Source organism: Cupressus sempervirens, chromosome 9 (assembly GCF_028749045.1).
Source record: "Cupressus sempervirens isolate cs-2001-9-10 chromosome 9, ASM2874904v1, whole genome shotgun sequence".
Lineage (NCBI taxonomy): Eukaryota > Viridiplantae > Streptophyta > Pinopsida > Cupressales > Cupressaceae > Cupressus > Cupressus sempervirens.
In genome coordinates this window covers 56,658,734-56,684,243 of record NC_143126.1, presented here as the reverse complement: position 1 = coordinate 56,684,243, position 25,510 = coordinate 56,658,734, and the positions used below count along the sequence as shown (strand labels likewise).

The window sequence follows — 25,510 nt, the reverse complement described above, 5'->3', positions numbered from 1 at the left end:
TGATACATATTGCTATGTTCCAAACATAATTCCATCGACAAAGAAAATGTTGTGCCTTGCCCTTCACACCCTTTGGTTCACATTTAACAGAATTTGTTCTCATTCTACTTTTGTAATCCACTAAGAATTTAGTATCCACACACTTCATTAAATGTTCAAAGAAAGTACAAACCAATAAATGTATGCATTACCTTATTTTATTGTTTCATTATCTCTACATTTCTTCACTCTACTTTGTAGATAGCACTCACAAATTTTTTTGCTTTCTTTTGCTTCTCTGTTTATTTGTGCATCATTGTAGGCACAAAGAACACACAACTATTATTTTACTTGCTGAGTGATCTATTGAGAAGTTGGAGGTGCCCATCATTATCTTGCATAATAGGTTTGATCAAGTAGACTCGTCAAAAGATATGTCTAGCCTTGTGAATGTTTGAGAACTTTTTTTTTCCTATTATATATATATATAGCATGATTGTGTATTTACAAAAATTAGCTATAAAGCTGTATCTTGTTTTAATCAAAATATTTATTTAGCAAGTTGTTAACCTTCAAGATTTGATACATTTGCATATAGATTCCTTCAAGTTAAACGAAAAAAAGAAGTATATTTTTCAAATCTTTCCAAATTGATCATTCTTGTAAAATTACGAACACCACAATGGAAAATAAAATGCTCAATAGCACGTAGTCACAAAATCAATCATATAATAATTTCGGTTTCAGCAGTTTATAAAACGATGTACGACTTGAAACTAATCTTCCCTCCCTCTCATCATATTATTATCTACAATGCTGATGTCGGGTCATTTATTCATGTCCGCTGGGAATATAGTTGGATTTGTCAGTTCTCATTACGATGTTAGTTCACTTGTTGAATAGGTGTTTCTCGATTTAAAAATCCCATGTTTTATTATCATCAATATTTTTTATCACATTATGTGATCCATCATAAAACGAAGAATAAAGAAATGAATGGTTTTGCCTTTTCAGTATTAAAAAAACCAAACGAATAGTTAAGGTTGAAAGGCACGTTAATAATTACTAATCAAGCAAACATTATTGCTATAGTTCCTTTTGCCTCTTCAGAAGCTCGTAGAGATCATTACAGAATTAGATCGCAGTTGTAATGCACTACGCTGCAAGAACTTTTTTGTAATGCAAATTTAAATACAAACAGGATATCCTACTCGCTTTAACTGCAAACATTCACAAATATATCATACACAAACTCAGCCAAAGGGTTGAATATTCGGATTAAACACAAAGAATGTATACACCAGAACTTAGTAGATGTCTTCCGTAACATGATATTTTCCCTCTACTTCTTGACGGGTATTGTTTTATTTGGCATGAATTGGGGATACAAAATTAGTTAATTGGTTTCCGATGACTCTCCATCTGCTTGTGGGAGATGATACAGTTTCTCAAGCTGCCTGAGCTACATCCTCAACAATTACAACAAAATTGGCTTCATAGGGCAGAAGTCAGAAGGAAACTCATTGTACAAGGCATACGTTTGACTCATTGCTTTTGAATGAGTTGTGTGTTGCTTGGTTAAGTTGGTCTCATTAAATACTTTCCTTATTATTGGTACATTATTGCTAAGTTACATATAGCCTGGGAAAAGAAGACATGCATAGACCAGCAGGAACAGCATTGGGATGCAGGTATCGATATTATATACATACAAGCACAGCATGGCTGGAAGGAAGATGCTAATACTAATCATGGAAATCCTCGTATGCAGAAGAGACACTTGAAGATTCTGCCTCACTTTGGAAAGGTGTTGTCCTTGGTGATGACTGGAATGAATCTCTAAGAAAAGGTAATGCTGCAAAAGAGACATTACATGTCAGATGGAAAAGTTAAATTTCACACAGAAAAGATCATGTAGCTTCATTCAAATGCCAATTTCTTCTACATTCCAAAAGAGTTACAAACCTTTGTGTCTGTTTGAACGAAATTTTTTTGTATGCCGTCGTATAAGCCTCTTGGCCCTGTTCATGGTCAATTGTCTCGCAAATGGGGAGAACTCAGTATCACTCTCACTCCATTCACCTTGAAATTCATTTTCAGCATCCCCCCTCATTGTGCGTAACACAAATGCTTTTGCTTTCCGTCGCTGAGAATTGAATAATCCTCTGATAGATGTTACAAAGCTTTCACCTGCACGGTCATTTGGCTTCTTGAACCAGGTAATTGGAAACTGGTCATTCTTGCCTGGTTGGCTTCCATCACTATCACTGAAATTCAAATCACTGTCAGGGGAAGCACCTCCATCTGCTTGTCGTTGGCCTTGAACCTTGTCCTTGAACTTCTTTCCCTGTACCAATAAGGAGTTTTAAAATCAGCAAGCACATGATGCTTCTTCAATGTGTATGTATATATCAATAACATTGCAATGGAAACAATTGATCTGTAACTATATTCCCATTTGAATTTTTCACATATGTTGTCCAACATGAACTCTTCCACAAGATAGCGATTCAAATACAGGCAACTTCCTATGAAGATGCCACTAGCCTGGCCTCGGCATAACAATAAGCTATATGAAAGTGAACATTCTTGTATGGCCATGTTTCCACCGATTTAAAATCAAAATGAATAAAGCACGCACTTACAAACAACATTGAAGTTAACTATCTACTTTACTTGCAAGAATTGAAAGAATACCACTAGGATGGCAAAATTAGTATCAAATAGAAATATGACCAAGACCAGAGGGAGACTTAATACCTGCATGCCAGTAACAGATTTCAAAACTCCCCATATTATGTGTTTCCTGACACGAGCAAACAATCTCCGCCAAGTACCAGTGTAATCAACTAGAGTGAAGGTATCCATCAACAGTCTCAAATCATTAAATGCAAGTCTAGATCCCTCATAGGTCACAAGCAACTCTACCTGCATTAGCAAAGAATAGCCACCATGATAAAATATATTAAGAACTGTTAATCAACAGGCTTCACAATGTTTCCTGGCTTGTAGGAGTTTCTTGAGCATGCTAAAAAACAGTACCTGACTTATCTTTATGTTCTGAAATTCCAGAGCTCTGCGTGCTCTAGATACTTTCTTTTCTTCATGTGACTTGCTTGGCTTCTTTTCTTCATGAGAAGATCTGGCTGGTTTAATCGGCTTAATCTCTCTCGATCTGTTCTTGGATACATCAACACTTCCCACAGGTGCAGCTGTTGCAGAAGTAGGGATTCCAGATGGATGTTCATTTGTTGTGCTAAGAGGGCCACTGTTTGAGCAATACATCTTTTTACCTTGCGCATGACACACAAGTTCATTTGCAACAGATTCTGCTATATTTTCCTCCCATGACCTGTCAAATGATGATGTCCTCCGGTGTTCTGCACTAGGGCCAGCAGCAGGGGTTGTCTTTTGACTCTGCAATCTAGGTGCCTGCATAAATGATGTGGGAAGATGCCTATAAGGAAAATGAATATAGTGCAGTATGAATAACTAATTTTTCCTCAGAAAAGGAATAAATAAAGAATTTGATCATGGTGAGATTATGAATAGTACTTCCAAAGTGATTCAACCCATAGGACTTTGTGAAGACAATGTTAATAATAGGATGGTACAACATTATGGTTGCCCATTCGAGGACAAAATCATTAAATACAAATTAAAAATGTTATTTCTTTCCAAATTGCGAAAAGCAAGGAGAGATAAACCAACATAAGAGAAAATAGTAAATCAAGATCAGATAATTTGCATGATAGTCTGATGACATATGAATACGTGGTTTTTTAATTAATTGCTAATTGTTTACAAATTTGCTGCTCATATGAGTATCAACATGAGATCAATAAAAGCGCTTCTGAGCACAGCCATGAGACTACTATCAGCTTCTTTCAACCAAACACACTGAAACTACCTATGGAAGACCAAGTCTGACAAACTTAGAAATCCAATTATTTAGAAACCATTTCCACATTAGAAGTCACTAATGGAAGACCAAGAGTCACAACTTAGAAGATGTGTCTTTGGGATTTGAATTTGGGTATCCACAATGAAAACTCAATGCTTTGATCAATTAAGTGTAACCCCTTGGACTAGATACTTCGGAAATTTAATTGATTTATTGCAAAAGCATACAAAATGAATGTCTTGATTGACTTTAGATTTGTTGTGTACATTTTTAGGTCAACCAAAATATCAGTTACGTTGGGGTTGTATACACTATACAGAACTATGTTAAAGCACTGAGATCAACATATGCAATGACCAAAGTAACTACTTCTGAAAGTTTAAATAAGAAAACAACATTTGGTCTGCCTCGCTGCTAGAAAGAGGAACAAAATAAATTAGCTGCACATTATGATAACATTCATTCAACCTTGTGCATTCTTTACAGTTGTGATGTTTATATTAAATAAATGATCAAACAGCCACAAATGTAAATACTACTAAAGGGTTACAGAAAATAATGATTTGATTATTCAAAAGCACCAAGTCAACAGTGCAGCCTGTTATGATATCTTTTCGAGATCATATTATATACATAATTTATTAAATAGTGTTAAGTAGCGTAATAAGTCACCGTGTACTTAGTGCTAACTATAACTACTATACGTAAGTAACCTCTTCAGCTGACTACAGTCCTCAATACAAACTAGAGAAAAAGAAAAATCAAGAAACCGAACACATAAATTTGGGTGGTCTGCACTGGTAGTCTTTCATCTTTTTCTGTACAAGTAGTAGACAATATTTTCTATGAAAGAAATGTTAAACAGTAATGACCAAAATAAGGCAAAGAATAAGATCTAAAACAGTGGTAACATAAAAGGTACATCAAAATTACCAATATCCACATATGGTTTTTTGGCTGAGAAAAACAAATCATTAACTCATTGTAACCAGAGTTTTGTAGGTAATAAATTATTTACCAAGGGACGCATCCCTGGCTTAATTTCCTCTGTCCAGTACCCAGGTTATTTTGAGGACATCTCCCTTCCCAGTGTCCTGGATTTTCAAAATTTTGGTGGGGACGTCACCCAAAAAATAGGGGACTTCTGGCTGTACCAAGGACAACTAGGGACACCCTAGCCATCCCCTGACCACACTGGGGACGGCTGTCCATCCTCAATTGTTCTGATTTTTGTTTTTTGCTGTGGTTAAAGTTTTTCATTGTTTTTGGATATTGATATGCAATTGTAAAATTTTAATCAAATACTGAAACACAAGTACTTCAAAGGATAGACGCTGAGAATGATTGAATTTTTTTAAAAGTGATGGAAATCTGTTTTTATTTTCATAGAACAATTCATTCAAGTCCATACCAGACTGTCTGCTATACAAATCTGACTTTCTTTGAAAACTGCAAATGGATGGAATGGAATCTAAACCTCCCGATTCTCTCTCACACAACTGATGAATGCTGATGCAGATCCCACCAAATTGATTGATTAACTGCCTAAAGCTGCTATCAACTACCAATCTGGCCTGGGCAACAAGAAAACTCAGCTCTGACAGTACAACTCTGGGAAATGGTGTTTTTGCTTGCTGCTTCTGTCTGATCTGAGTCCTGGCGGCCTGTAGCTATACGCCGACCTAGATTATGAATGCCAGTAGTCTGCTTTTTGCCTCCTTGCTGAACGTCTACTAATGGGTGGATTTGGGTTGAATTTAGAAATGTACAGCAGGTCTAGGTGGCTTGACAATTGATAATCTGCTTTCCTCTCACACCAATCTGCAATTCTGATCAATCTTTATGGCCTCTTCAAACCTGATCTAAATAGTTTCATTGTAAACAGTGATCCAATATGGAGAACCAACTGATTTTAAACTAGCAGCACTTAGCCTTTGGGCATTTTGGTCTTGTGTGTTAAAATTATTTACGTATGATATTCTTTTGTTATCACATGCTGATTCATATATGATATTGACATTTGACAATGGATTCTGATTTCCGTATTTTGGATGCATATTGTATTTTGAAACAACGAAATGTTGTAAACTTGAATGTTATGGTTCTATGATGTTTAAATGGCATGCTTTATTCATATTTTCATATGAATTTCATGTGTATTTGCAAATTTCCCTATATTTTATATAGCCATCCCCTTTGTTATCCTGGAAACTCATCCGCCTGTCCCTTGCCATCTCCATCCTAGAAATTCAGGGTAAACTTGGACATAAACAATAAATGAAAATGTCACAATTGACCCCATATATATATATTTGTGATGTCCCCTTTTTAGCAGGTTTCAGGAGCTTGGTTATGTTATCTCATCATTGCGACCCTTGTGAGCTAACTGTTTATTTTGAGGGTCTCTGGTGGTTAACTTGCTATTTATAGTAAGTTAGTTGGGCTAGTGTCCATTTTAAACAGTGAATTGTGAAATGCTTTTGGTCAGGCTATTATTGCATCTGGATGAATACTTGACAATTTCTTGTGCTTGGAATATAATGAAAGTTATTAATTAAGACATCATTAATTAACTTATAAGCTTAAGTCAAGTCTAATTATAAAAAGGTACACGGAGTTATTATATTTCAAAGTTTGAATATGCTACTAAAAGCGAAGTTTCATTCAAGTGAAAAGTGTGTGAATGAAGCCACTAGCCATTTGGTGTGAGGAAGAAGCTTTCTTGGCTTCATTAATTATAAATGCAAACCACTTGTGAAGGATCAGTCATTCTATGACATTTGGATATTTATACTGAGGGATTGGGCGTTTTTGCTGCTGAGAGAATGATGAATTCTTTTGGTAGAGCTGCACTTTGAGTTGGTGTTTGTCCATGCCAACGGATTGTGCCTATGATTGCTGCTGCAATTTGGTCTGAGAATTGAATTGTTCCAAGCTGAAGGCTATCATTTTTGCTGAGAAGAGGCTAGAGAGGAGACAGCTAGTAATTCTGAAAATCCAGAGGTAGTGGCATTGAGTTTTGGCAGCTGCATTTTATACAGCTAACATGGGGGTCTGAAAAATGCTGCATTCAATCATACAGAAGCAGCGTTTGATCATATGGGGCTGCATTTACATTCATAGGTCTGCATTTTTTCTGATGGAATGCCAATGCCACTGTTAGAGACCAATCCATGATCGTTTCCCCTCAACTGGAAACCAGTGTTGCACATTGGCTTTCCCAGGTTCTTGCATTTTGAATTTAAGGGCATGTGCATTTTATATATATGTATATCATTGTACATGTTGGCATGATTAAATTAAAGAAGAGTGGATTGCAATTTACTTTCTATGCATTGTTGTTATCTTTCAAAATCTGAAAAAACAAAAAAAGCATAAATTTTAAGTTGACGGTTTGGATTTGAGTACGGGTTTGGGTTTGAGATTTGGGTTCAAAATTCGCTCAATTTTTTTGGGAGGTTGGGTTTGGATTTGTTTTGGGTTCATCTTTACAAGAATATATATATGCAGCAAATAAGTTCATACACCACTATGCTAAATTTAAAGCAACATGGCAAAATACATCACCATATGTTTCAGTTCGAAAACAATAATGTGAACATTAATAATCAGCCATCACAATCAAATATCATCAAAAACCATTAAGAGAATCATCATCATTCTTCTTAGAATCACATCAAGTAATGCTATAGGCCTGTTTAAGGCCAATGTTATGATTGTGCCATATTGTAAGCTTCACACATTAAATGTCATACACAATGATTCAAAGACAGCAGCTTTGGATCAGATTGGATGAAGCCAAGAAAACAGGCTTTGGATCCAGATTTAACCACAGTAAAGATCTCTTTAAATTTTGTTCAATACACAGTTTTCTATACATGTTAGCCTATATGCACAACACATTCCATAATAGATGTGTGACACTTTTAACATCCTGATTCTTCTCAAGTAGCATTTCATTCAAATTAAATATGATTAGTAGTTTGAGTTCAATCATGTGCTTCAGTCTAATTCTGAGTCTAATTTGGCAATAATTTTTTTTTTGAAAATGTAAACAAAAAAATGTTTTTTTGACCAAATTCTCTGAAAGTCTATCCGGGTTCCTATGCTGGAATCTAGAGTCACTCAAAAGTCGTCTGAATTCTGCCGAGGGTCCTTTGAGAGAATTACCAACGAAATTCGGTCTGTGGTAGACTTTTGACAGAATCTGACAAGGACCAGACTTTTGAGAGAATTGAATCAGGAATTCCAGGAGAGAATCTGGTAACTTCGAATAAATTCTAGAAACACAAAGAAGTAACAAAACTTTCAAAAAAACAAAAATAATATCATTTATACAGCATAGTTGGGGTGAGAGTCATCACACAGCCTGTTTTCTGTTTAAAAAACTACAAAGATGGAAAAAAAGAATTTGTATCACTGTGTCCACGATAGAAAAATAAGCACCTAAAGTGTCCTGCACAACAAAAAGCATTATACACACACAATAAAAGATATCAACTTCTAGATTGCTATTAGTTTTGGCCTTAGACACCTAGTTATAGCAATAAAAAATTGGCTAACCAAAAGTATAAGACTGTTTTTCAAAATGTGAATTGAAATTTAATAAGGGGGAAGAATCCAATTTAAAAACAGAACTGCAGAAAATGGGACAAAAACTTGTTTTCTGAAGGTTAATGGCATTCTATGATGTAGAGAGCAAATAAATTGAGAGTTTAGTCGGCCAATTGTGGAACATAGATTTTTCTATTTATCTTCATATTCCTTAGTATATTGCATTGTATAATGTATATTTCATAGTGCATACATAAAAACTAGATGCTAATAGTTCTCAAATTTTCAATTTCAATCTACTTCGCACAAAAACCACCTACACACTAAGTCAAAAGATTCATAAAAACCAGATGTATTAAATGAAACTTGTTAAAAAACTTGTTGAGCTATGGACCATGGAGAGAAGAGTGCCTCAAGGGTTTCTGGAGATCGAGGATCGGGCGATGGAGGAGGGGAGTCGAAGCATGACGACCCAGATGGAGGGAGAGGCTTGCTGTTGCTGGATCCCCTTTGGATTAGTGTTGTTTCCAGTTTGGAGGCCAATGGGGTCCTCATTTTGGGTTCGTCTTTCTTGTGGTGCCTGCAATCATTTGCTATTTGGTGGCTTGGGACTTTTTTCTCCTATTCTCTGTACTACGGTGGAAGGATTGGCTTGTTTGGCAGCAAAGGTCTCTCTGAGTACATTGGGATTTGTCCTGCTGGTACCCATTTAGGGCTCCCCTTGCTTGGTTTTTGTACCTATTTACATTTCAGAGAGGAGTCCTAGTCCTGGCACACACCGTGTTTGATGTGTTGGTTGCCTCAACCCAACAATGTTAATGCTGACAGAGATGGTGGCTTCTCGGGTTGGAAGGGGTCAACCCCCATCTGGGCCCTTCGTGCTATTGGGCATGGTGTGACCCTATTAGATACTACGGGGGATGCTATATTATTCCCTCTTATGCTGCTTTGGGGGATGCTTTGTTGCCAGATGATCTAGATATGGGGGCATGACTGTGTTCTCATGAGGGGTTGTAATGAGTTTGTTCATGCAACTGTTTCTCCGAGATTAGCCTCTTTTTTTGGTATAATCTGCCTGTGCCTCTATTCTGTCTTTGAGAAGTCTAAGATCAGATTTTTTGAATGGTTGCTCCCCTGTTTAGGGTGGGCCTTGGGTTATCACTTAGAGGGGATCTGGTTCTTTTTTGGTGTTACAACTCTGCTGATCGATAGTTGTTCTAGCTTTTTCATCGTTTTGAGAGTGTGGAAGCATTTTTCTCAGTTTCACACGTGTGATCTTTTGGTCCTTTGCCAGGTGGATGCTGGAAGTTTTCAAGGGCTCTCTTGGCCTACTCATTGTTTTTGGTTAAGTGAAAATGATTGTAGTGGAGGTCTCCCTCCTTCTCGAGTCTGAGGCTTTTTCGTATCTATCATTTGGTGGACTTTGAACTCTCTTCTATCTCCTCCCCTTGCTACTTCTATAGAGATGAAGTTTCCCAAGCCTTGCTGGTTTGATGAGGTAATTTTAGAAGTGGTTTCTTCTGGGATTTTCCTCCTTTGCATTATCGTTTTGAGGTGGGCTCCCTTTCTATTCAGGTGGAAGAGTGTTTTGTTGGAAGGATTTAATCGAAGAACTTTCTCTCCTTATGGGTTCAGCTAGTTCAAGAATGTGTATTTTCAGATGGCTGATCAGGATGTTCTCAAAGACTACTGCTATGTTTTGGGGTTTGGGTGTATTTCCCCTCTCTGTTTACCGCATAGGTTAATTAAGAATTGCACACAAATAATGAACACGAACACGAACAGCAAAACTCTTCTTATTATTATTCGCATATGCCAGAACATTACATTATGCTTTCATGATAAGATCTGATGATAAGATGAATACAATGCTTCCCGAAGGGGTTATAAATACTTTTCGAAGAACTTTTCCGAAGGAGTCCGTCGGCCACATACAACATGTCGCTACATAACAAAAACCTTTCCGAAGGGACCCGTCGGCTACATAACAAGAACCTTTCCGAAGGGACTCGTTGGCCGATACACAATTTCCTTTCCGAAGGGACCCGTCGGCCGATACACAATTTCCTTTCCGAAAGGACCCGTCGGCTGATACACAATTTCTACCAACGACATCATCCCCCCTAGAAAGAAAAGTCGTCTCTTGACGACTACAGAACAAAACTCAAACAACTAATACAACAATATTGATCTGCCACATCACTTTCACATTCATCCTGTTGCATCTATAGCCTTTGCTAACACAATACTAACTCCTCAAGCTGACCTTGATAGCCACCTGTGCTGCTTCCTCTGCTTCCAACACTGGGTCCACTGAGCTAAGTGTCGCTGCACTGCCTCCAACTGGATGATCAGCTCCTCCCGAGCTCTCTACGCATCCACCAAGACAACCTCACGGCCAACACCTACTCTCAGTGCCTCTGGTAGATAGATACTCTATGCCTGCAGCAGCTCCAAGTCTTCTCCACTGGTCAAACTCCCACGATTGAAATCCGCAACGACTGAGGGTCCAGGGGGCAATGCCCCCGACGAGGTTGAGGGGCAGCGCCCCTCGCCGCCAAGACCAAATGAACACTCTGAAACCCACACAAAACTGCACGGAACACACCATTTCTGTCATTTTCTGCCGATTCTACACTCTTTCTGGCAATCGTTGGTTCTTCCTCTACCCTGTGGCATCATTCGTTACTCATTCTGAGCATTCTTGATTTGCTGACGTTTTTTATTTTTTTTTTAAGAAAACCTCCTGTCACCCTTACACCATACATCCTGCCATTGTATCGACTCCTTCCTTATGCAATATCCTGTAACGTCCTCCCTCCAAAGTCTGAATGCAATAGAAGTCGCACGCCAAAACCCCACTCTTTAGAATCTGTAATCTTGCAATCCAAATCCGTACACATGATATGCTTGAAAAATCCATACAATTACCTCGCATTCCAAATTATAATTTCCGTACGCTGTCTTTACTTCCAAATTTTGTACGCCATACGACCAAAATCCGCAGTGTCAATGGCTTTCCTCAGAAATCCGTACTGATCAAACCCCTAAAAAAATCCGTACGGTCACTATACTAGAAATCCGTACCATAACTGTTGTTGAAAATCCGTACTGAAATATCGTACGGTGATTTCAATAAAGTCCGTACATTAACCTTCTTAGGCTATTAAAATCCGTACAGTGGTCCCAATGTTATAATATGCAGCTCTTTAAAAATCGTAGACTGCTAAAAAACCGTACTATGCTAAAACCGTACATCAGCCTTCAGTTAAAATCCGTACGCTGTATTAGAAACCGCACTACAGCAAAACCGTACACCTTCAAATATGGAAAATCGTACAGTGCTACCTTTTTCTTCAGATATGGAAACCGTACGACACTTTTCCCTTCAAATAGGAAACCGTACGGTAAATATGGAAGCCGTACGGTATTCTTCCCTTCAACTATGAAATCCGTACGGTACATATGGAAGCCGTACGACACTTTTTCGTACGGTACTTTTTCCTGAAAACCGCACGGTACTTTTTCCTCTTTTTTTTTTTTTTTTTAAATTTTTAATTTTTTACTTCTTTGTTTATTTATTTATTTATTTTTTCCCCCAATAGGAAAGTTAATTTTCCGTTCACCCGTCGGCATCGTCTGTCTGCAACGACGAAGGGGTCGCCCGAAGGCCATTCTCTGATGCAGAAGTCTTCCGGCCGTGGTATACCTTCAGCTTCGAGCCATTCACCGCCTGAGACACTTCCTATCCATCCAAGGTCCATAATTCTATAGCTCCATTGTCCCCTACTTCCCGGATCTGATATGGCCTAACCCACTTAACTTTGAACTTGCCTAGTTTGATCTCATTCCGGTTGTCGTACTTCAACACCCACTGTCCGAGTTGAAACCTGCTATGCCTGTTCTATGTCATCTCCATATTGCTCAGTTTGTTCCCGAAGCTCGCTACCATGGACTCCGTCAACTGCCCCTTCTGTCCGTCAATAACACATTCACTCTGTACTGCTATAACTTTTATTGAACCCTTCCTCTTTGTTGCTTGTGCAGACCGTATCGTGTGTCTTCCTTGCTTTTGGTACCTTTCTGCTATATTTGTGGTTCAATGTAATACTTTCTTCCGGCGCAGTCGTACAGTAGAATCTTTCCTTCTTTTGGGTTCGTACTGTATGTTCTATCCTTTAGCTTCAGTCATACCCGCGTTTCCTTCTTTGGCTTTTCTGTGTTGCTTCGAACACTCATTTCCTCCTTCAGCTTCTCCATGTTCCTTCAGACATTCATTTCCTCCGTCGGCTTCTCTGTGTTCCTTCGGACGTTCATTTCCTCCTTCGACTTCTCTGTGTTCCTTCGGACATTCATTTCCTTCTTTCTTACCTTCGTCGATCTTTAGCATATTACAACTTGGAAAGAGCTCGTAATCCTCTATCTGCCAGTGGTAAAGACCATTTACTGAATCCAAATCATCATCTCCTTCCAATCGTAGGACTCCCTCCTGATCGGGTTCCATACTCTGCCTCCTCTCATCATCTTCTCCTTCGGAATCCGACGATAGAGCTTCTTCTCCAACCCTCTGAGTGTGTAGATCGATGGCATACTTCCAGCCTTTGCTTTCAAGTGATAAAGTATTTTTCTTCCAATCATGTTTTGCCTTGGCTTGTATCAACCACCCCCGGCCCAGAATGGCATCATATCCTCTCCGCTTTAGTGGGATCACGACAAAGTCCAACAGGAACGGTTGTGTTCCAATCGTCACTGGTTGTGCTGTGAGTACTCCCAGTGGCTTGATTCCATGTTGATCGGCTGTTAACAACTGGAAGGTAGGTGGCCACAATGTCGGCTGTCCCAACTTTTTCCAAGTGTCTTCAGGCAACACATTGACACCGGACCCTCCGTCCACAATTGTTTCCGTTAATACAGGCCCGAGAATTCCCATTTCGACGACTGCCGGATGGCATCCGGATGAGAGGGCTAACAACATCGGATCTTCTACACTTGCGCCACTTTCCTTCTCCTTTTTGTCCACTGTACTTGCTCCACTTTCCTGCTTCCTTCCATGTTCTCCTAGTAGTTGAGCAGCGGGAACGATGTTTGTGAGTGCCGATCGGAGCTGAGGCATAGTGAGCAATAGATCACTTATCCTGATAGGTATCTCGGCTTGCAAAATTTTCTGTATGATGTTCTGTTCTACGTAGTTTCGTACGGAGGTACCAGGCGTGTCCTTCAGGTGTGCCATTTTTGCCTGCGTTGCTCTCTGGATCTCTGCCTGTGCTTCCTCCAGTTTCTTCTTTTCCTCCGTCGGATCAGGGTATAGCTTCGCCTGCTTCCGAGTGATTGCCAGAACTTCTTCCTCGCCTGTCCCGACAGTAATCAAGTTTACTCCAGACTTCGGGCACTTAGCATCGTCATGATCGCCAGGTCCACACCATCGGCATAGCAACTTCGGTGTGTTCGCCGTTGTGCACTCTCGGGCAAAGTGACCCCACAAATTGCATGCACGGCATTGAACAATCGGTCGACCATTCGCATCATGCTGAATTCGACTCCTTCCGCCTGTATTGTTGTTATTTTGACCGTGCTGGTTGTTTCTGTATCCGCCTGATGTGGCACCCTCCGTACTGGTGTTCCCGTTCCCTCCTGACGGGGATGCCTCCTACGTGAGGAACACTTGCTGCGGTGTTCTTGTTTTCAGATTGAACGGGCATTCCTTTACCGAGTGTCCCATAATCTGGCAGATCTCGCAAAATTGCTCTTTCGGGCATGATCCCTTCGTATGGCCTTCTTTCTTGCACTTTGTGCACCATAGGTCGTTGCCCTTAGCCTCCTTGTTCATGTTTTTGAACTCCCTCATCATCCGAAGCATGTCCTTCTGAAGAGCACGAACTTTCTTGCTGTTGCCTTCATCGTCGCTGCTATCTTCTCCTGAAGGCTCGTCGTCATCTGAATTGGATGAGCTAGTCTTCTTCTTCTTCTTTGTCTTCTATTCACTTTCAAGGTTCAATGCCTGATTGTATGCTTTAGTATATGTCGATGGTGGCACGATCTTCATCTTTTCCCGCAGCTTCGAGTGAAGGCCTTCAATGAACCATCTTTTCTGGAGCCCATCTGCCGACTTATTCTCCATTTTACTGATTAAGTCCTTCAACCTCCTAGCAAAGACCCGTACTGTTTCATTCTTCTTTTGCTTGGTATTGAATATCTCCACTACAATTTCATTATCGTCGCGCAAAAGTTGAAATTCTGCGATGAACTCCTCCTTAATGTTATCCCAACTGTTTAACTTTTGTGGATCAGTATCAGTAAACCAATCAATTGCAACACCCCGTAGGGTAGCGGGAAATTATCGGATCCATTCGTTTGTATCTGTTATGCCATTTGCCCTCCAGATCGTTTCACATGTTTTACAATGTCGAATGGGACCAGCTGCTTCATCACCATCAAATTTAGGCAACTTTTCCTTCGGACCTGCCATTATCACTGTATGTTGGGGGTTTTGTTGTGTACCTGCGCTGTTTTGCACTCCCACGCTGTTTTGAGCACCTGCGCTGTTCTGAGCTCCCGCGCTGTTTTGAACACCCGCACTGTTCTGCACACTCGCGCTGTTTCCAACACCCGCGCTGTTCTGCACACCCACGTTGTTGCCAACACCCGCGCTGTTTTCAACACTCGTGCTGTTTTTGACTTCCGCGCTATTTGGTGAAGAAGAGGGTTCGTCAACCGAAGCTGTTCGTTCCGGAAGTATATCTCGGATGAAGAGGTCACTCCACGCTCATGCTCCTTTGGCACTTCGAGCCGTGCGAGTCGATCTCCTTCCGTCAAGATTCTCTTCCCGTGGCGTATGCAAGTTCAGAAACTCCTCCCTTGCTTCTTCCACCAAAACGAGCCGCTGTCGAGTCTCCTTCAACAATCCTTCCACACTCTTGTTTCCGTCGGCAATCTTCTGAAATCTCCTTCGACGCTCTGTCTGCTGAGCCAGAATTAAATTTTCTTGCGCAACGCATATGTCATCTTTTTCCTTCAGCTTACTCTTATCTTTGTTCAACTGATTCAACATTTAATTCATATCCGCCTGCCTGCGTACCAGGTCCACTGAGCAATGGCGCCAAATGTTTATCGCATAGGTTAATTAAGAATTGCACACGGATAATGAACACGAACATAAACATCAGAACTCTTATTATTATTCGCATATGCCAGAACATTACATTATGCTTTCATGATAAGATCTGATGATAAGATGAATACAATGCTTCCCGAAGGGGTTATAAATACTTTCCGAAGAACTTTCCCGAAGGAGTCCGTCGGCCACATACAACATGTCGCTACATAACAAAAACCTTTCCGAAGTGACCCGTCGGCTACATAACGAGAACCTTTCCGAAGAGACTCGTCGGCCGATACACAATTTCCTTTCTGAAGGGACCCGTCGACCGATACACAATTTCCTTTCCGAAGGGACCCGTCAACTGATACACAATTTCTACCGACGACACTCTCTAGCCCATGATCTGCCGCACCATGTAGGGTATTGTCTTGCCTTGTTAAGATTCTGTGTGCAACCTATGCACTATTCATTCCATCTTCCTGCCGCTGTCATTTTGTATACCCCTTGTTGGTTTTTGTTTGCTGTTACGTTATTCAATATCTTTCTGCAATGTTCCGTCTATTTTGGGTTTCAGATCCCCATCAAAATCTGATTATAATGGGTTTGAAGATCTTATCAAAACCAGTTTTACTTAATAAAAAACAAATGTATCTTATTGCTACAAAGAGAGAGGTGCACTAGAGGGTTGCAGGTCTTGATGATGATGCGCCTAGGAAACAAGCTCTCCTAATTCATTCAACCACATCATTGTCCGAGTACCTAAGTTACTGGTCCGAATCCCGATGCAGATACAGGTACAAGAACCCAAATGTGGATAAGCGATTTTTTTCAGGGAGCTTTTGAATACGTTTGGGTATGTGTGTGTGTATACAAAAAATAAAAAATATATATAGAATTAAATCATTTGGTAGTAATGCTACTTCATCATTCATCACATGCCCTTCAAAATACAAAAATGGAGACCAAATGAGAAGAGTGTGAAATAGCAAACAAATTGAAATGTTCTCACAACAATGAGTGGCCTCATATTGAACCATTTTAGGGTATATAAAAAAGTTTTTTTAATGATTAAAAATTTAAAAGTCACTTTTTTGGGCGTTGCACACCCGGATGCACATCTGGGGTACATCTAAGTGCATCCCCCCACCTGGTGCACCTAGGTGCACACCTGTGAATGTGCATCCAAGTGCATCCCCCCACCCTTGCATTTGCATCCACAAGCGGGGGGGGTGCATCTAGAATCTTAGCAAAGTAGCACTCCTTAAGAAGTGCTACATTTTAATCATCATGAAAGACATCACTATTTGCAATTTATTTAGATTCTAGATCAACTTCATTGAGGTCAATCGGCTACTCATGCTCAATGGCACTTGATTTTGTCAAGTCAACTTTTAAAAACAATTCAAAAACTTCTCAATAAGGATTCTTAGAAGTTTCATGAACATTTCTATAGGGTTCCTAGAACTAAATTATTTTAAAAAAAAATCAATAATTAAAACATTAATCTCATTATTTTTTCGAAACAGTTCAGGCACCACTAATTTTAATTTTAACTTTCCTCTCAAGCTCAAGTTTCCAGCTATCTTGCAACTTCTAGTAAAGTTAGTATGCTCATAGTATACGAATTGTTTTATTGTACTTGAACTTAAATAAGTGACTATTTGTTGTCCTTCATTTTGTCATCACAAAATGGAGGCAACACTACGAAACTTTTCCAATCAAGTTTTACATTTCTCTGAGGTAATTCATTATTTGATTGGCAACGATTGATCAATCTATTAATTCTATAACATTGATTTCATACTGGCTTGATTGTACATATTGTACAGATCTGATTATGCATGAATGCCTTACTAATAAAGGCCTATATATAATTGTCCCTTCTTTAGGTGTGATCAGCGTCTCCTTTGAGGCAATGTTGTTTAAGAATAAAATTGACCAACTTAGTTTAATCACTAACTAAATCTACTCTATTAGATGCCGATTGGAAGAAAACAATTCAAGCCGACCTAGAGAGGGACATGTCCCTCCTAGGGACACGCCCCTTGGTTGCCATATTTATATAGGGTATGATTGTAGATAAAGGACACACGAAAATATAAGGTCTTCTCCTTTAGCATTCATAGCCTCATACGACTTATAGCAGATATAATTATATTATTGCAGAACTATACATCACAAGAAGAAGACTTAATATACTGTCCAGTATTGATAAAGACCATCTTCAGCAATAGTAAAAGCATTATATCACTTGGATTGGTAGTAGAATTTGTAGAAACTTTACATGGTATCAGAGCTCCGGTAGTCAAACCTAGGCTCTGCAAATTGACAATCAAATTTAAAATATCTAGCAACTCCTACATTCAATGGCTAGCACAATCATACCTGAAGATAGGTTTGATCGAAAAGAACACTTCGTTGCTTGGAAATTCATAATTATGATGATTCTTGAAGACAATGATGTAATACAATTTGTTGATAAAGAATCCAAATGACCCGATGTTGATTCTCATAAAACTATCTGGATTAAAGGAAACAGGAAAGCCATGCAAATCATATTAGATGGGGTTAAAAATGAAATAGTACCTATGTTAATGAAACATCAGACAACATTTAATATGATGAATGCATTATTAAATGCATATGAGGTTAACAATGCGACTAGAACACTTGCACTAAAAAGGCAACTAAATCATATACAGATAAAGAAGGGAGAATCTATGAATTCATACTTCCTAATGGTGGCTAGTCTAAGAGATGAACTTGTAAATATAGGGACCATAATTGAAGACAAAGAGCTAACACTTATGGCTATAGATGGGTTACCGAACTCGTGGGAAACATTCTCACAAGGAGTAAGTGCTAGAGACAATCTTCTAGACTTCAATAGACTTAAAGGAGATTGCCTTCAAGAAGAATCTAGGAAACTTAAGAAAAGAGGGAAATTGAAAACTGAAGATGAAGAATTTCATATTCTCAACACAAATTCCTATAAAGGTAAGAAGAAGCACTTCAAGAAGAAGAAGGGTAATCAAAGAAATGACAAACCTAAGAAAGATTCATCCAAAAAAAAATGCTTCAAATGTGAAAAATTTGGACACTATAGATCCAATTACCCTGAGAATTCAAAGTAGTAAGTAAATTGTACAAACATTACTAGGAAAAAAGAAAACTATGATCCTGAGAAACATGTATTGTATTTTGCACTATCAAATGAAGTATCAAGCACAGCATGGGTAATTGATAGTGGGTCATCTTGAGACGTTACAGGATACAAAGAAGTACTAGACTCAATATCAGAAGAAGTTAACAGCGAAGTTACCATAGGCGATAATTGCAATCATGTAGTCAAAGGAATTGGGAACTGCACCTTGAAACTGAAGTCGAGGATTTCTCTCCATCTCAAAAGAGTACTCTATGTACCAGGAATAAAGTGAAATCTAATCTCTGTTACAACACTTGAAGATGATGGACATAATGTTGCATTCATCGACAGTAAAGTAATGATCTGGTCCAAGAACTCTTCATTTAAGAAATCAAAGTTGATTGGTCAAAGAAAGGGATACTTGTATGAATTAAACATAGAATCTATTCAAGCCTTAATTCATGAAGCTATTGATATAAACGAAATATAGCATAAAAGCATAAGACATCTAAACTTCAAAACCTTATCAATTATGGAGAAGATGGTTACTAGTTTACCTAAGTTGAATAAAGATCATTCAAGCATATGCAAAAGATGTGCTTTGGGTAAGAACACCAAAAGTTCATTTCATGATAGTACTAGAAAAACTAACAATGTTTTGGAATTAGTCCACTCAGATTTATGTAGACCTATGTTTGTTCCTTCTCTTGGAGGATACTGGTACTATATATATATATTTTAGATGATTTCTCTAGGAAAACATCGATTTACTTCTTAAAATGTAAAGAATTAAACGAAATCCTTAAGAGATTTAAAGAATTCAAAACCTTATTAGGACACAAAATTAAAACTCTTAGGACTGATAATGGAGGGGAATATACTTCAGACTTGTTTAAAGATTTTTGTAAAGAAGCAGAAATTAAGAGGGAGTATATTGTTCCTTATAACCCACAGCAAAATGGGGTAGCAGAAAGGAAGAATAGAACAATTATAGAAGTAGCAAGAGCTATGATATTTGATTAGAATTTAGAATATTATCTTTGGGCAAAAGCCTCTTGTACTGTTGTCTATATCCAAAACAGAAGTCCTCACTCTCACCGTAGAGATAAAACTCCTGAAGAAGTATTTTCTAAGGTTAAACCAAATATAAGCCATTTTAGGATATTTGGGTGCCCAGTATACATACATGTTCCAAAAGAAAAGAGAACTAAGTTAGAACCCTTCAGGAGGAAAGGTATATTTGTTGGGTATAGTGAAACATCTAATGCATATAGAGTTTTCATACCTGGTCAAAAAAACATTGAACTTAGTAGGGATGTAATATTTGAAGAAGATTTAGCATTCAAAAGATCCCTTAGTTCTGAAGATCCTACATATATACGTAGTTTTGAAGAAAATCACAAAATTTGAGTTTCAGAGGGAGGACATTGAAGAAATTGAAGATGAAATTCAAAATCTTAATCTTGAGAAAACTCCAAATCCTAAGAAAAGACCACTTTGGGCTATTAAGATTGTAGAGGAAGCACAAGACTTTGTTGCACCATCTGGAACCTTCAAAGAAAGCAAAAGACCCAAAAAAATTTCTATTTATGTAGCAAACATGAGTGATTTATCTAAGTTAGAACCAACCAATGTTTCAGATGCTATTAAACATATAGCTTGTAAGGATGCTACAACAAAAGAATAGTAATCCATTATTAAGAATGATGTTTGGAAAATTGTTCCAAGGCCTAAAGGAAAATCTGTTGTTTCTTCTAAGTGGATATTTGAAATCAAGCATGCTGTTGACGGTAGCATTGAAAAATATAAAGCCAGATTCATAGCCAAAGGACTCTCTCAGAAGGAGAGAATTGATTATGAAGAAACCTTTGCTCCAGTTGCCAGATACACCTTTGTAAGAGCAGTCCTAGCTATTGCAGCATCAAAGGGATGGAAAGTACATCAGATGGATGTGAAAATAACATTTTTGAATGGAAAGACTACAAAAGAGGTAAATTTGGAACAACCTGAAGTATTTGAAACTCATAACCCTAAAGTCTTTGTTTGCAGGCTCAAGAAAGCTCTATATGGGCTTAACCAGGCTTCATGGGCATGGTATGAAAGCATCATACTTAATCAAGGAAAGTATACATTAGACATCTTGAAGAGATTTGGAATGTGGAACTGTAGACCTATGTCTTCTCCTATGGAGACTAATCTACATAAACTTAAGGAAGCAGCAACAGAATCACCCTCCATAGATTCTACTCTTTACAGACAGATGGTTGGGTCTCTTATGTACTTGGTAAATACAAGACCTAATATTTGCTATGATGTTAATACCTTAAGTCATTTTATGTGTGAGCCAAAGGAGATTCACCTAGTTGTAGTCAAACACATCATGAGATACTTACAAGGCACTCTTAATCTTGGGCTCAAGTATGAGAAAGTTGACTTGGACTTACATGGGTACACAGACTCAGATTGGGTTGGAAGTGTTACTGATAGGAAAAACACTTCAAGATGTTTTAGTTTAAGCTCATTGATGATATCTTGGATATGCAAAAAACAGGTATCAGTAGCACAAAATACCACATAAGCTGAATACATTGCCACAACAATGGCCTCTCGGGAGGCAGTTGGCTTAGAAAATTATGTTTGGGATTATTTGGTCAACCCATGAATCCTACTATTGTTCATTGTGATAATTAGAGTTCCATCAAGCTTTCTGTGAATCCAATTTTTCATGACAGGTTCAAGCATATTGAAATTCCTTACTATTATGTAAGAGATATGGTAGACACGAATACTGTAAAATTGGAATAAATTTGTACTGCAAATCAGATAGCATATATTCTTACCAAACCTCTTTCTCGAGTGAACATATATCACGCTAGGAAAAAACTTGGTATGGTTGAATTATAATACATTTGTATTCTTTAATTATAATGAAATATTCTTTGTCAAGCTATTGACTGTTATGGGCTCCACCATTTGTATTCATTATTTAAGAGGTGACGATCTCTTAGATAATGTATTGAACAGTAGAGAAGTATTATGACATCTGGATGAGTTCAAGATCACATTGTGATATAGACGTTTCTATGCCTATGAATCATAGCTTGGATAAAAGAAGAATTTAATCATTCTACCGATTTTATCCTGTGAACTAGTAGATCTTAAACTCAGGATCATACTGTCATATATAGGTCTACCAGTACCTATGAGTCACAACTTGGATAAAGGAAGAATTTAATCATTCTCCGGATTTTATCCTGTATATTGCATTCCAAGCAATACTGTTATCACAAGTATAAGTGATAAGTCATATTACAGGTATAGTAATATGACAGTATCATGTGTTCAATGATAGCACATGCTTAGAATATTCAAATAGATATAGGGCCCATTTGGTTGCAAGAATTGCCAAATGCAACATTCATTTATGCTGGAATAATCTCTCTTTTGGTATTCGTGCTTTCTTAAAATAAGTTCTAAAGTATCATTTGGACCTATTTGGTTGACCTGGAAGAGGAGTCAAAATATACATATTCTATGTTTGGTTGCAACAATTGAAATAGGGATTGGAATAAGTTTTGTTTTAAAATTTTAAAAGTTACTTTTTAAAAAAAGTTTGGTAATATTTAAAATAAACAAGATTTTTTATTTATAAAAACAGGTTTTTTATTAATTTTTTAAAAAGCCAAATTATTTTAATTAGACTTCATTTTGTTTTTTTAATTGACTTTATAAGTGAAAGACATATCGCAACCTTTCAAAGTCGTTGAAATTCAAAGGACATAATATATTGTATATTATAAATTTAATTTTAAATTAAATCAAATTATTTTGAGTATAAGATCAAAATTAAAATCATTTTATTTTAAAATATATTAAAGAAAATAAAAAATACAAATAAATCGAGATCATTAATATGATATTTAAATGATCTTTCAACATAGTTTTAATTATAAGACTAAACACATGATTTAATTGTAAAGATAATTTTACGGAAGTTTAGAAAAGATATCACATATGATATTAGTCTTTTTTGTCATTTAAAATAAATGCATATTAAACGTTAAATAATGTTGACCTAGTTTATATCTTATGATGAATGGAGAAAATAGTCCAAAAATGCATTTGAGTTGCAAAATACAATCAAACGGCAAAATCACGGACCCAACAACCCATCAAATTGGGTTTATTAAAAACTAGAATAAGAATAAGCTATTCTTATTCCATCTATTTTTAGGAATTCCGCTATGCTCATTTTGGGGTCAAATTAGGATAGGCGAATTGTAATTCCAATTTTGTATTTTGCAAACAAAAGTCAAATTGGCGAATGCAGGTATTTAAATTTTCCTATTCCCGCTCAATTCCTACAACCAAATGAGGCCATAAAGTATCGATCTATGCTTGTTCATCTTAATTGATGATGCTAGATATGTTATCTCTCAGTATGATTATCAATTAGATAATTCTGTAACATTGATTTCATACTGGTCTGATTGTACAGATCGTATAGATCTGATTATGCATGAAATGCCTTACTAATAAAGGCCTATATATAATTGTCCATTCTTTAGGTGTGATCGATGTCTCCTTTGAGGCAATGTTGTTTAAGAATAAAATTGACCAACTTAGTTTAATCACTAACTAAATCTATTCCTCTATTAGACGCCAATTAGAAAAAAACAATTCAGGCCGACCTAGAGAGGGACATGTCCCTTCTAGGGACATGCCCCTTGGTCGCCATATTTATAAAGGGTATGATTGTACATAAAGGACATACAGAAATATAAGGTCTACTCCTTTAGCATTCATAGCCTCATACAACTTATAGCAGATATAATTATATTATTGCAAAACTGTACATCACAAGAAGACTTAATATATTGTCCAGTATTGATAAAGACCATCTTCAACAATAGTAAAAGCATTATATCACTTGGACTGGTAGTAGAATTTGCAGAAACTTTACACAATCTATCGTTTCCAATTCATATAATGAATCTTTTTATTGAAGGCTCTCATCAAGTCTTTTTTGTTTTTTAGTTTGTTAGCCTATACTTGATTTTTGAGGCCTTCAAAGTCCCCTTTCCGTTTTTAAGTGTTTGTTTGAATTGTTTTAGCCTTTTTGTTTCCTTCAACTCTTGCTTTCAATCCCTCCCTCGTTTCAAGATATCCTAGGGCCTAATCGAAGTTGTTAGTCAAAAGATATAAAGGTTTAAGTGCACAAAAATTGGGGTTTAGAACATCCACTGCATGTTTAAAATAGCAACCTTATATTTTAATGTTGAGTTGCAATTTTTTAAATAGATGAGTTAGAAGTATTTTATGTTATGCTTTTAAGTTACCTTTTGACTTTAAATATATAACTTAAGAGATTTAAGTTATTATAGTGCACTTCATGGTATATTTTGATGAGATTTACTTTAATGTTTTAACTTAAAACATTTAAGTGAAACTTCACATTTTGAACATATTTACACGTAATATGTAAAATATGTTAGTGTAAATAAGTAATGGACCCTTTAAAGTGAGATTCACTTAAGTGAATCATATAGACATGTGCTAAATATAAACTTTAAGTGATGCAAGTCCATTACATGTTATTTTTTGATGAAAAACATGTATTTTCCCTTATAAACCACGTTTTTGGCTTGTAAACCATTTGTTTCTTGTCAAAACAACTAGCTGGGTGGTTTTACATGCTATTTAAAACATGTAAATGGGTTTCAAAACCCCAATTTACTTGTTTACATGCAATATGCATTACATGCAAATGCATTGGAGAACCACAATTTGATTTCAAAATGAAGTTTTATGCAAAATAAAACATGTAATGAGTCTTGCAAACCATGGCTTGCATGTAATGGTGCTATTTTAAATATGTAAATGGAATTGCAAACCCCGATTTGCCAAAGGATTGCTTGGTTGTGCAAATGTAAGTCATTTAACACATGCATTGCATCTCCTAAACCTCAATTTTTCTCTAGGCATTGGAATATATGCATTTGCATTATTACATGCAATGCCTTTTCCAAACAACGTTTTTGGCTTGAACTTGGGTTACATGCACTTGCATTGCACATTTTTCATATGTGTTTCAACTTGCGAACCCCGATTTTAGTCTTAAAGGGAAAAACATTGCATGTAAAGGGCCTCTTGAAACTCAATTTTGGGCATTTGATGCAAAAGCATTACATGTAATAGGGCAGGGAAACCACATTTGCAGAAAACTCCTCCATTTTAAATATGCAAAACATCTTTCAAACCCTGATTTGCCAAGGCATTGGAAAGGAAAGGCTTTTGGTGTAAAAATTTGCATCATTTTGTGCACAGGCAATTGCATCCAAGAACCACGATTTGCCTTAAGAAGACATTTGCAAGCATGCAAATCACTCCAAGAAGTCCGATCTGCACTTAGGAAGGCATTTGCAACATCATTTGCATCAACAAACCATGATTTAGGGCTGATGTTTGAATTTTTCAAAGGCATTTGATCTTTAAATGCAAACTGTTACATCCCAAAGTTTTACCTCTTAAAAATAATCATGTAGCTGTTATATATTTCATGTGAATGACAGTTAGACAGCTGAATGTTATGATCATGAGAAATGGAAAATTTTTGTTGATCGTTTGATTCATGTGAAGATGACTTGTTAGTTGTTAGTTACAAAGTAATTGAAAATGATAAATATTATTTTTCTAAAGAAGTTATAAAAAACAATAGTTGTCATTAGTATTGGCGGTTAGTCGTCGTGATAGTTATGAAATACTTTTGATTATAAGCGGTTAGTCATTGTGATAGTTATGAAATACTTTTGATTATAATATCTTGTTT

At 37.2% G+C, this 25,510-nt stretch overlaps 1 protein-coding gene across 3 annotated transcripts in view; it reads right to left on the bottom strand.

Annotated features, from left to right (window-relative positions):
- Positions 1-1,232: 1,232 nt before the first annotated feature.
- LOC149537618 (protein SABRE-like) overlaps positions 1,233-25,510 on the bottom strand; it is a 264,963-nt gene continuing 240,685 nt past the window's right edge. For all 3 annotated transcript variants that reach the window (XM_089798989.1, XM_089798990.1, XM_089798991.1), the window contains 4 exons: positions 3,022-3,411; positions 2,740-2,907; positions 1,945-2,326; positions 1,233-1,834 (listed from right to left, as the gene is read on the bottom strand). In XM_089798989.1, the coding sequence (XP_089655115.1) occupies positions 1,725-1,834; positions 1,945-2,326; positions 2,740-2,907; positions 3,022-3,411 (1,050 nt within the window). In that variant the 3' untranslated portion in view covers positions 1,233-1,724. The remainder of the gene's footprint in view (positions 1,835-1,944; positions 2,327-2,739; positions 2,908-3,021; positions 3,412-25,510) is intronic.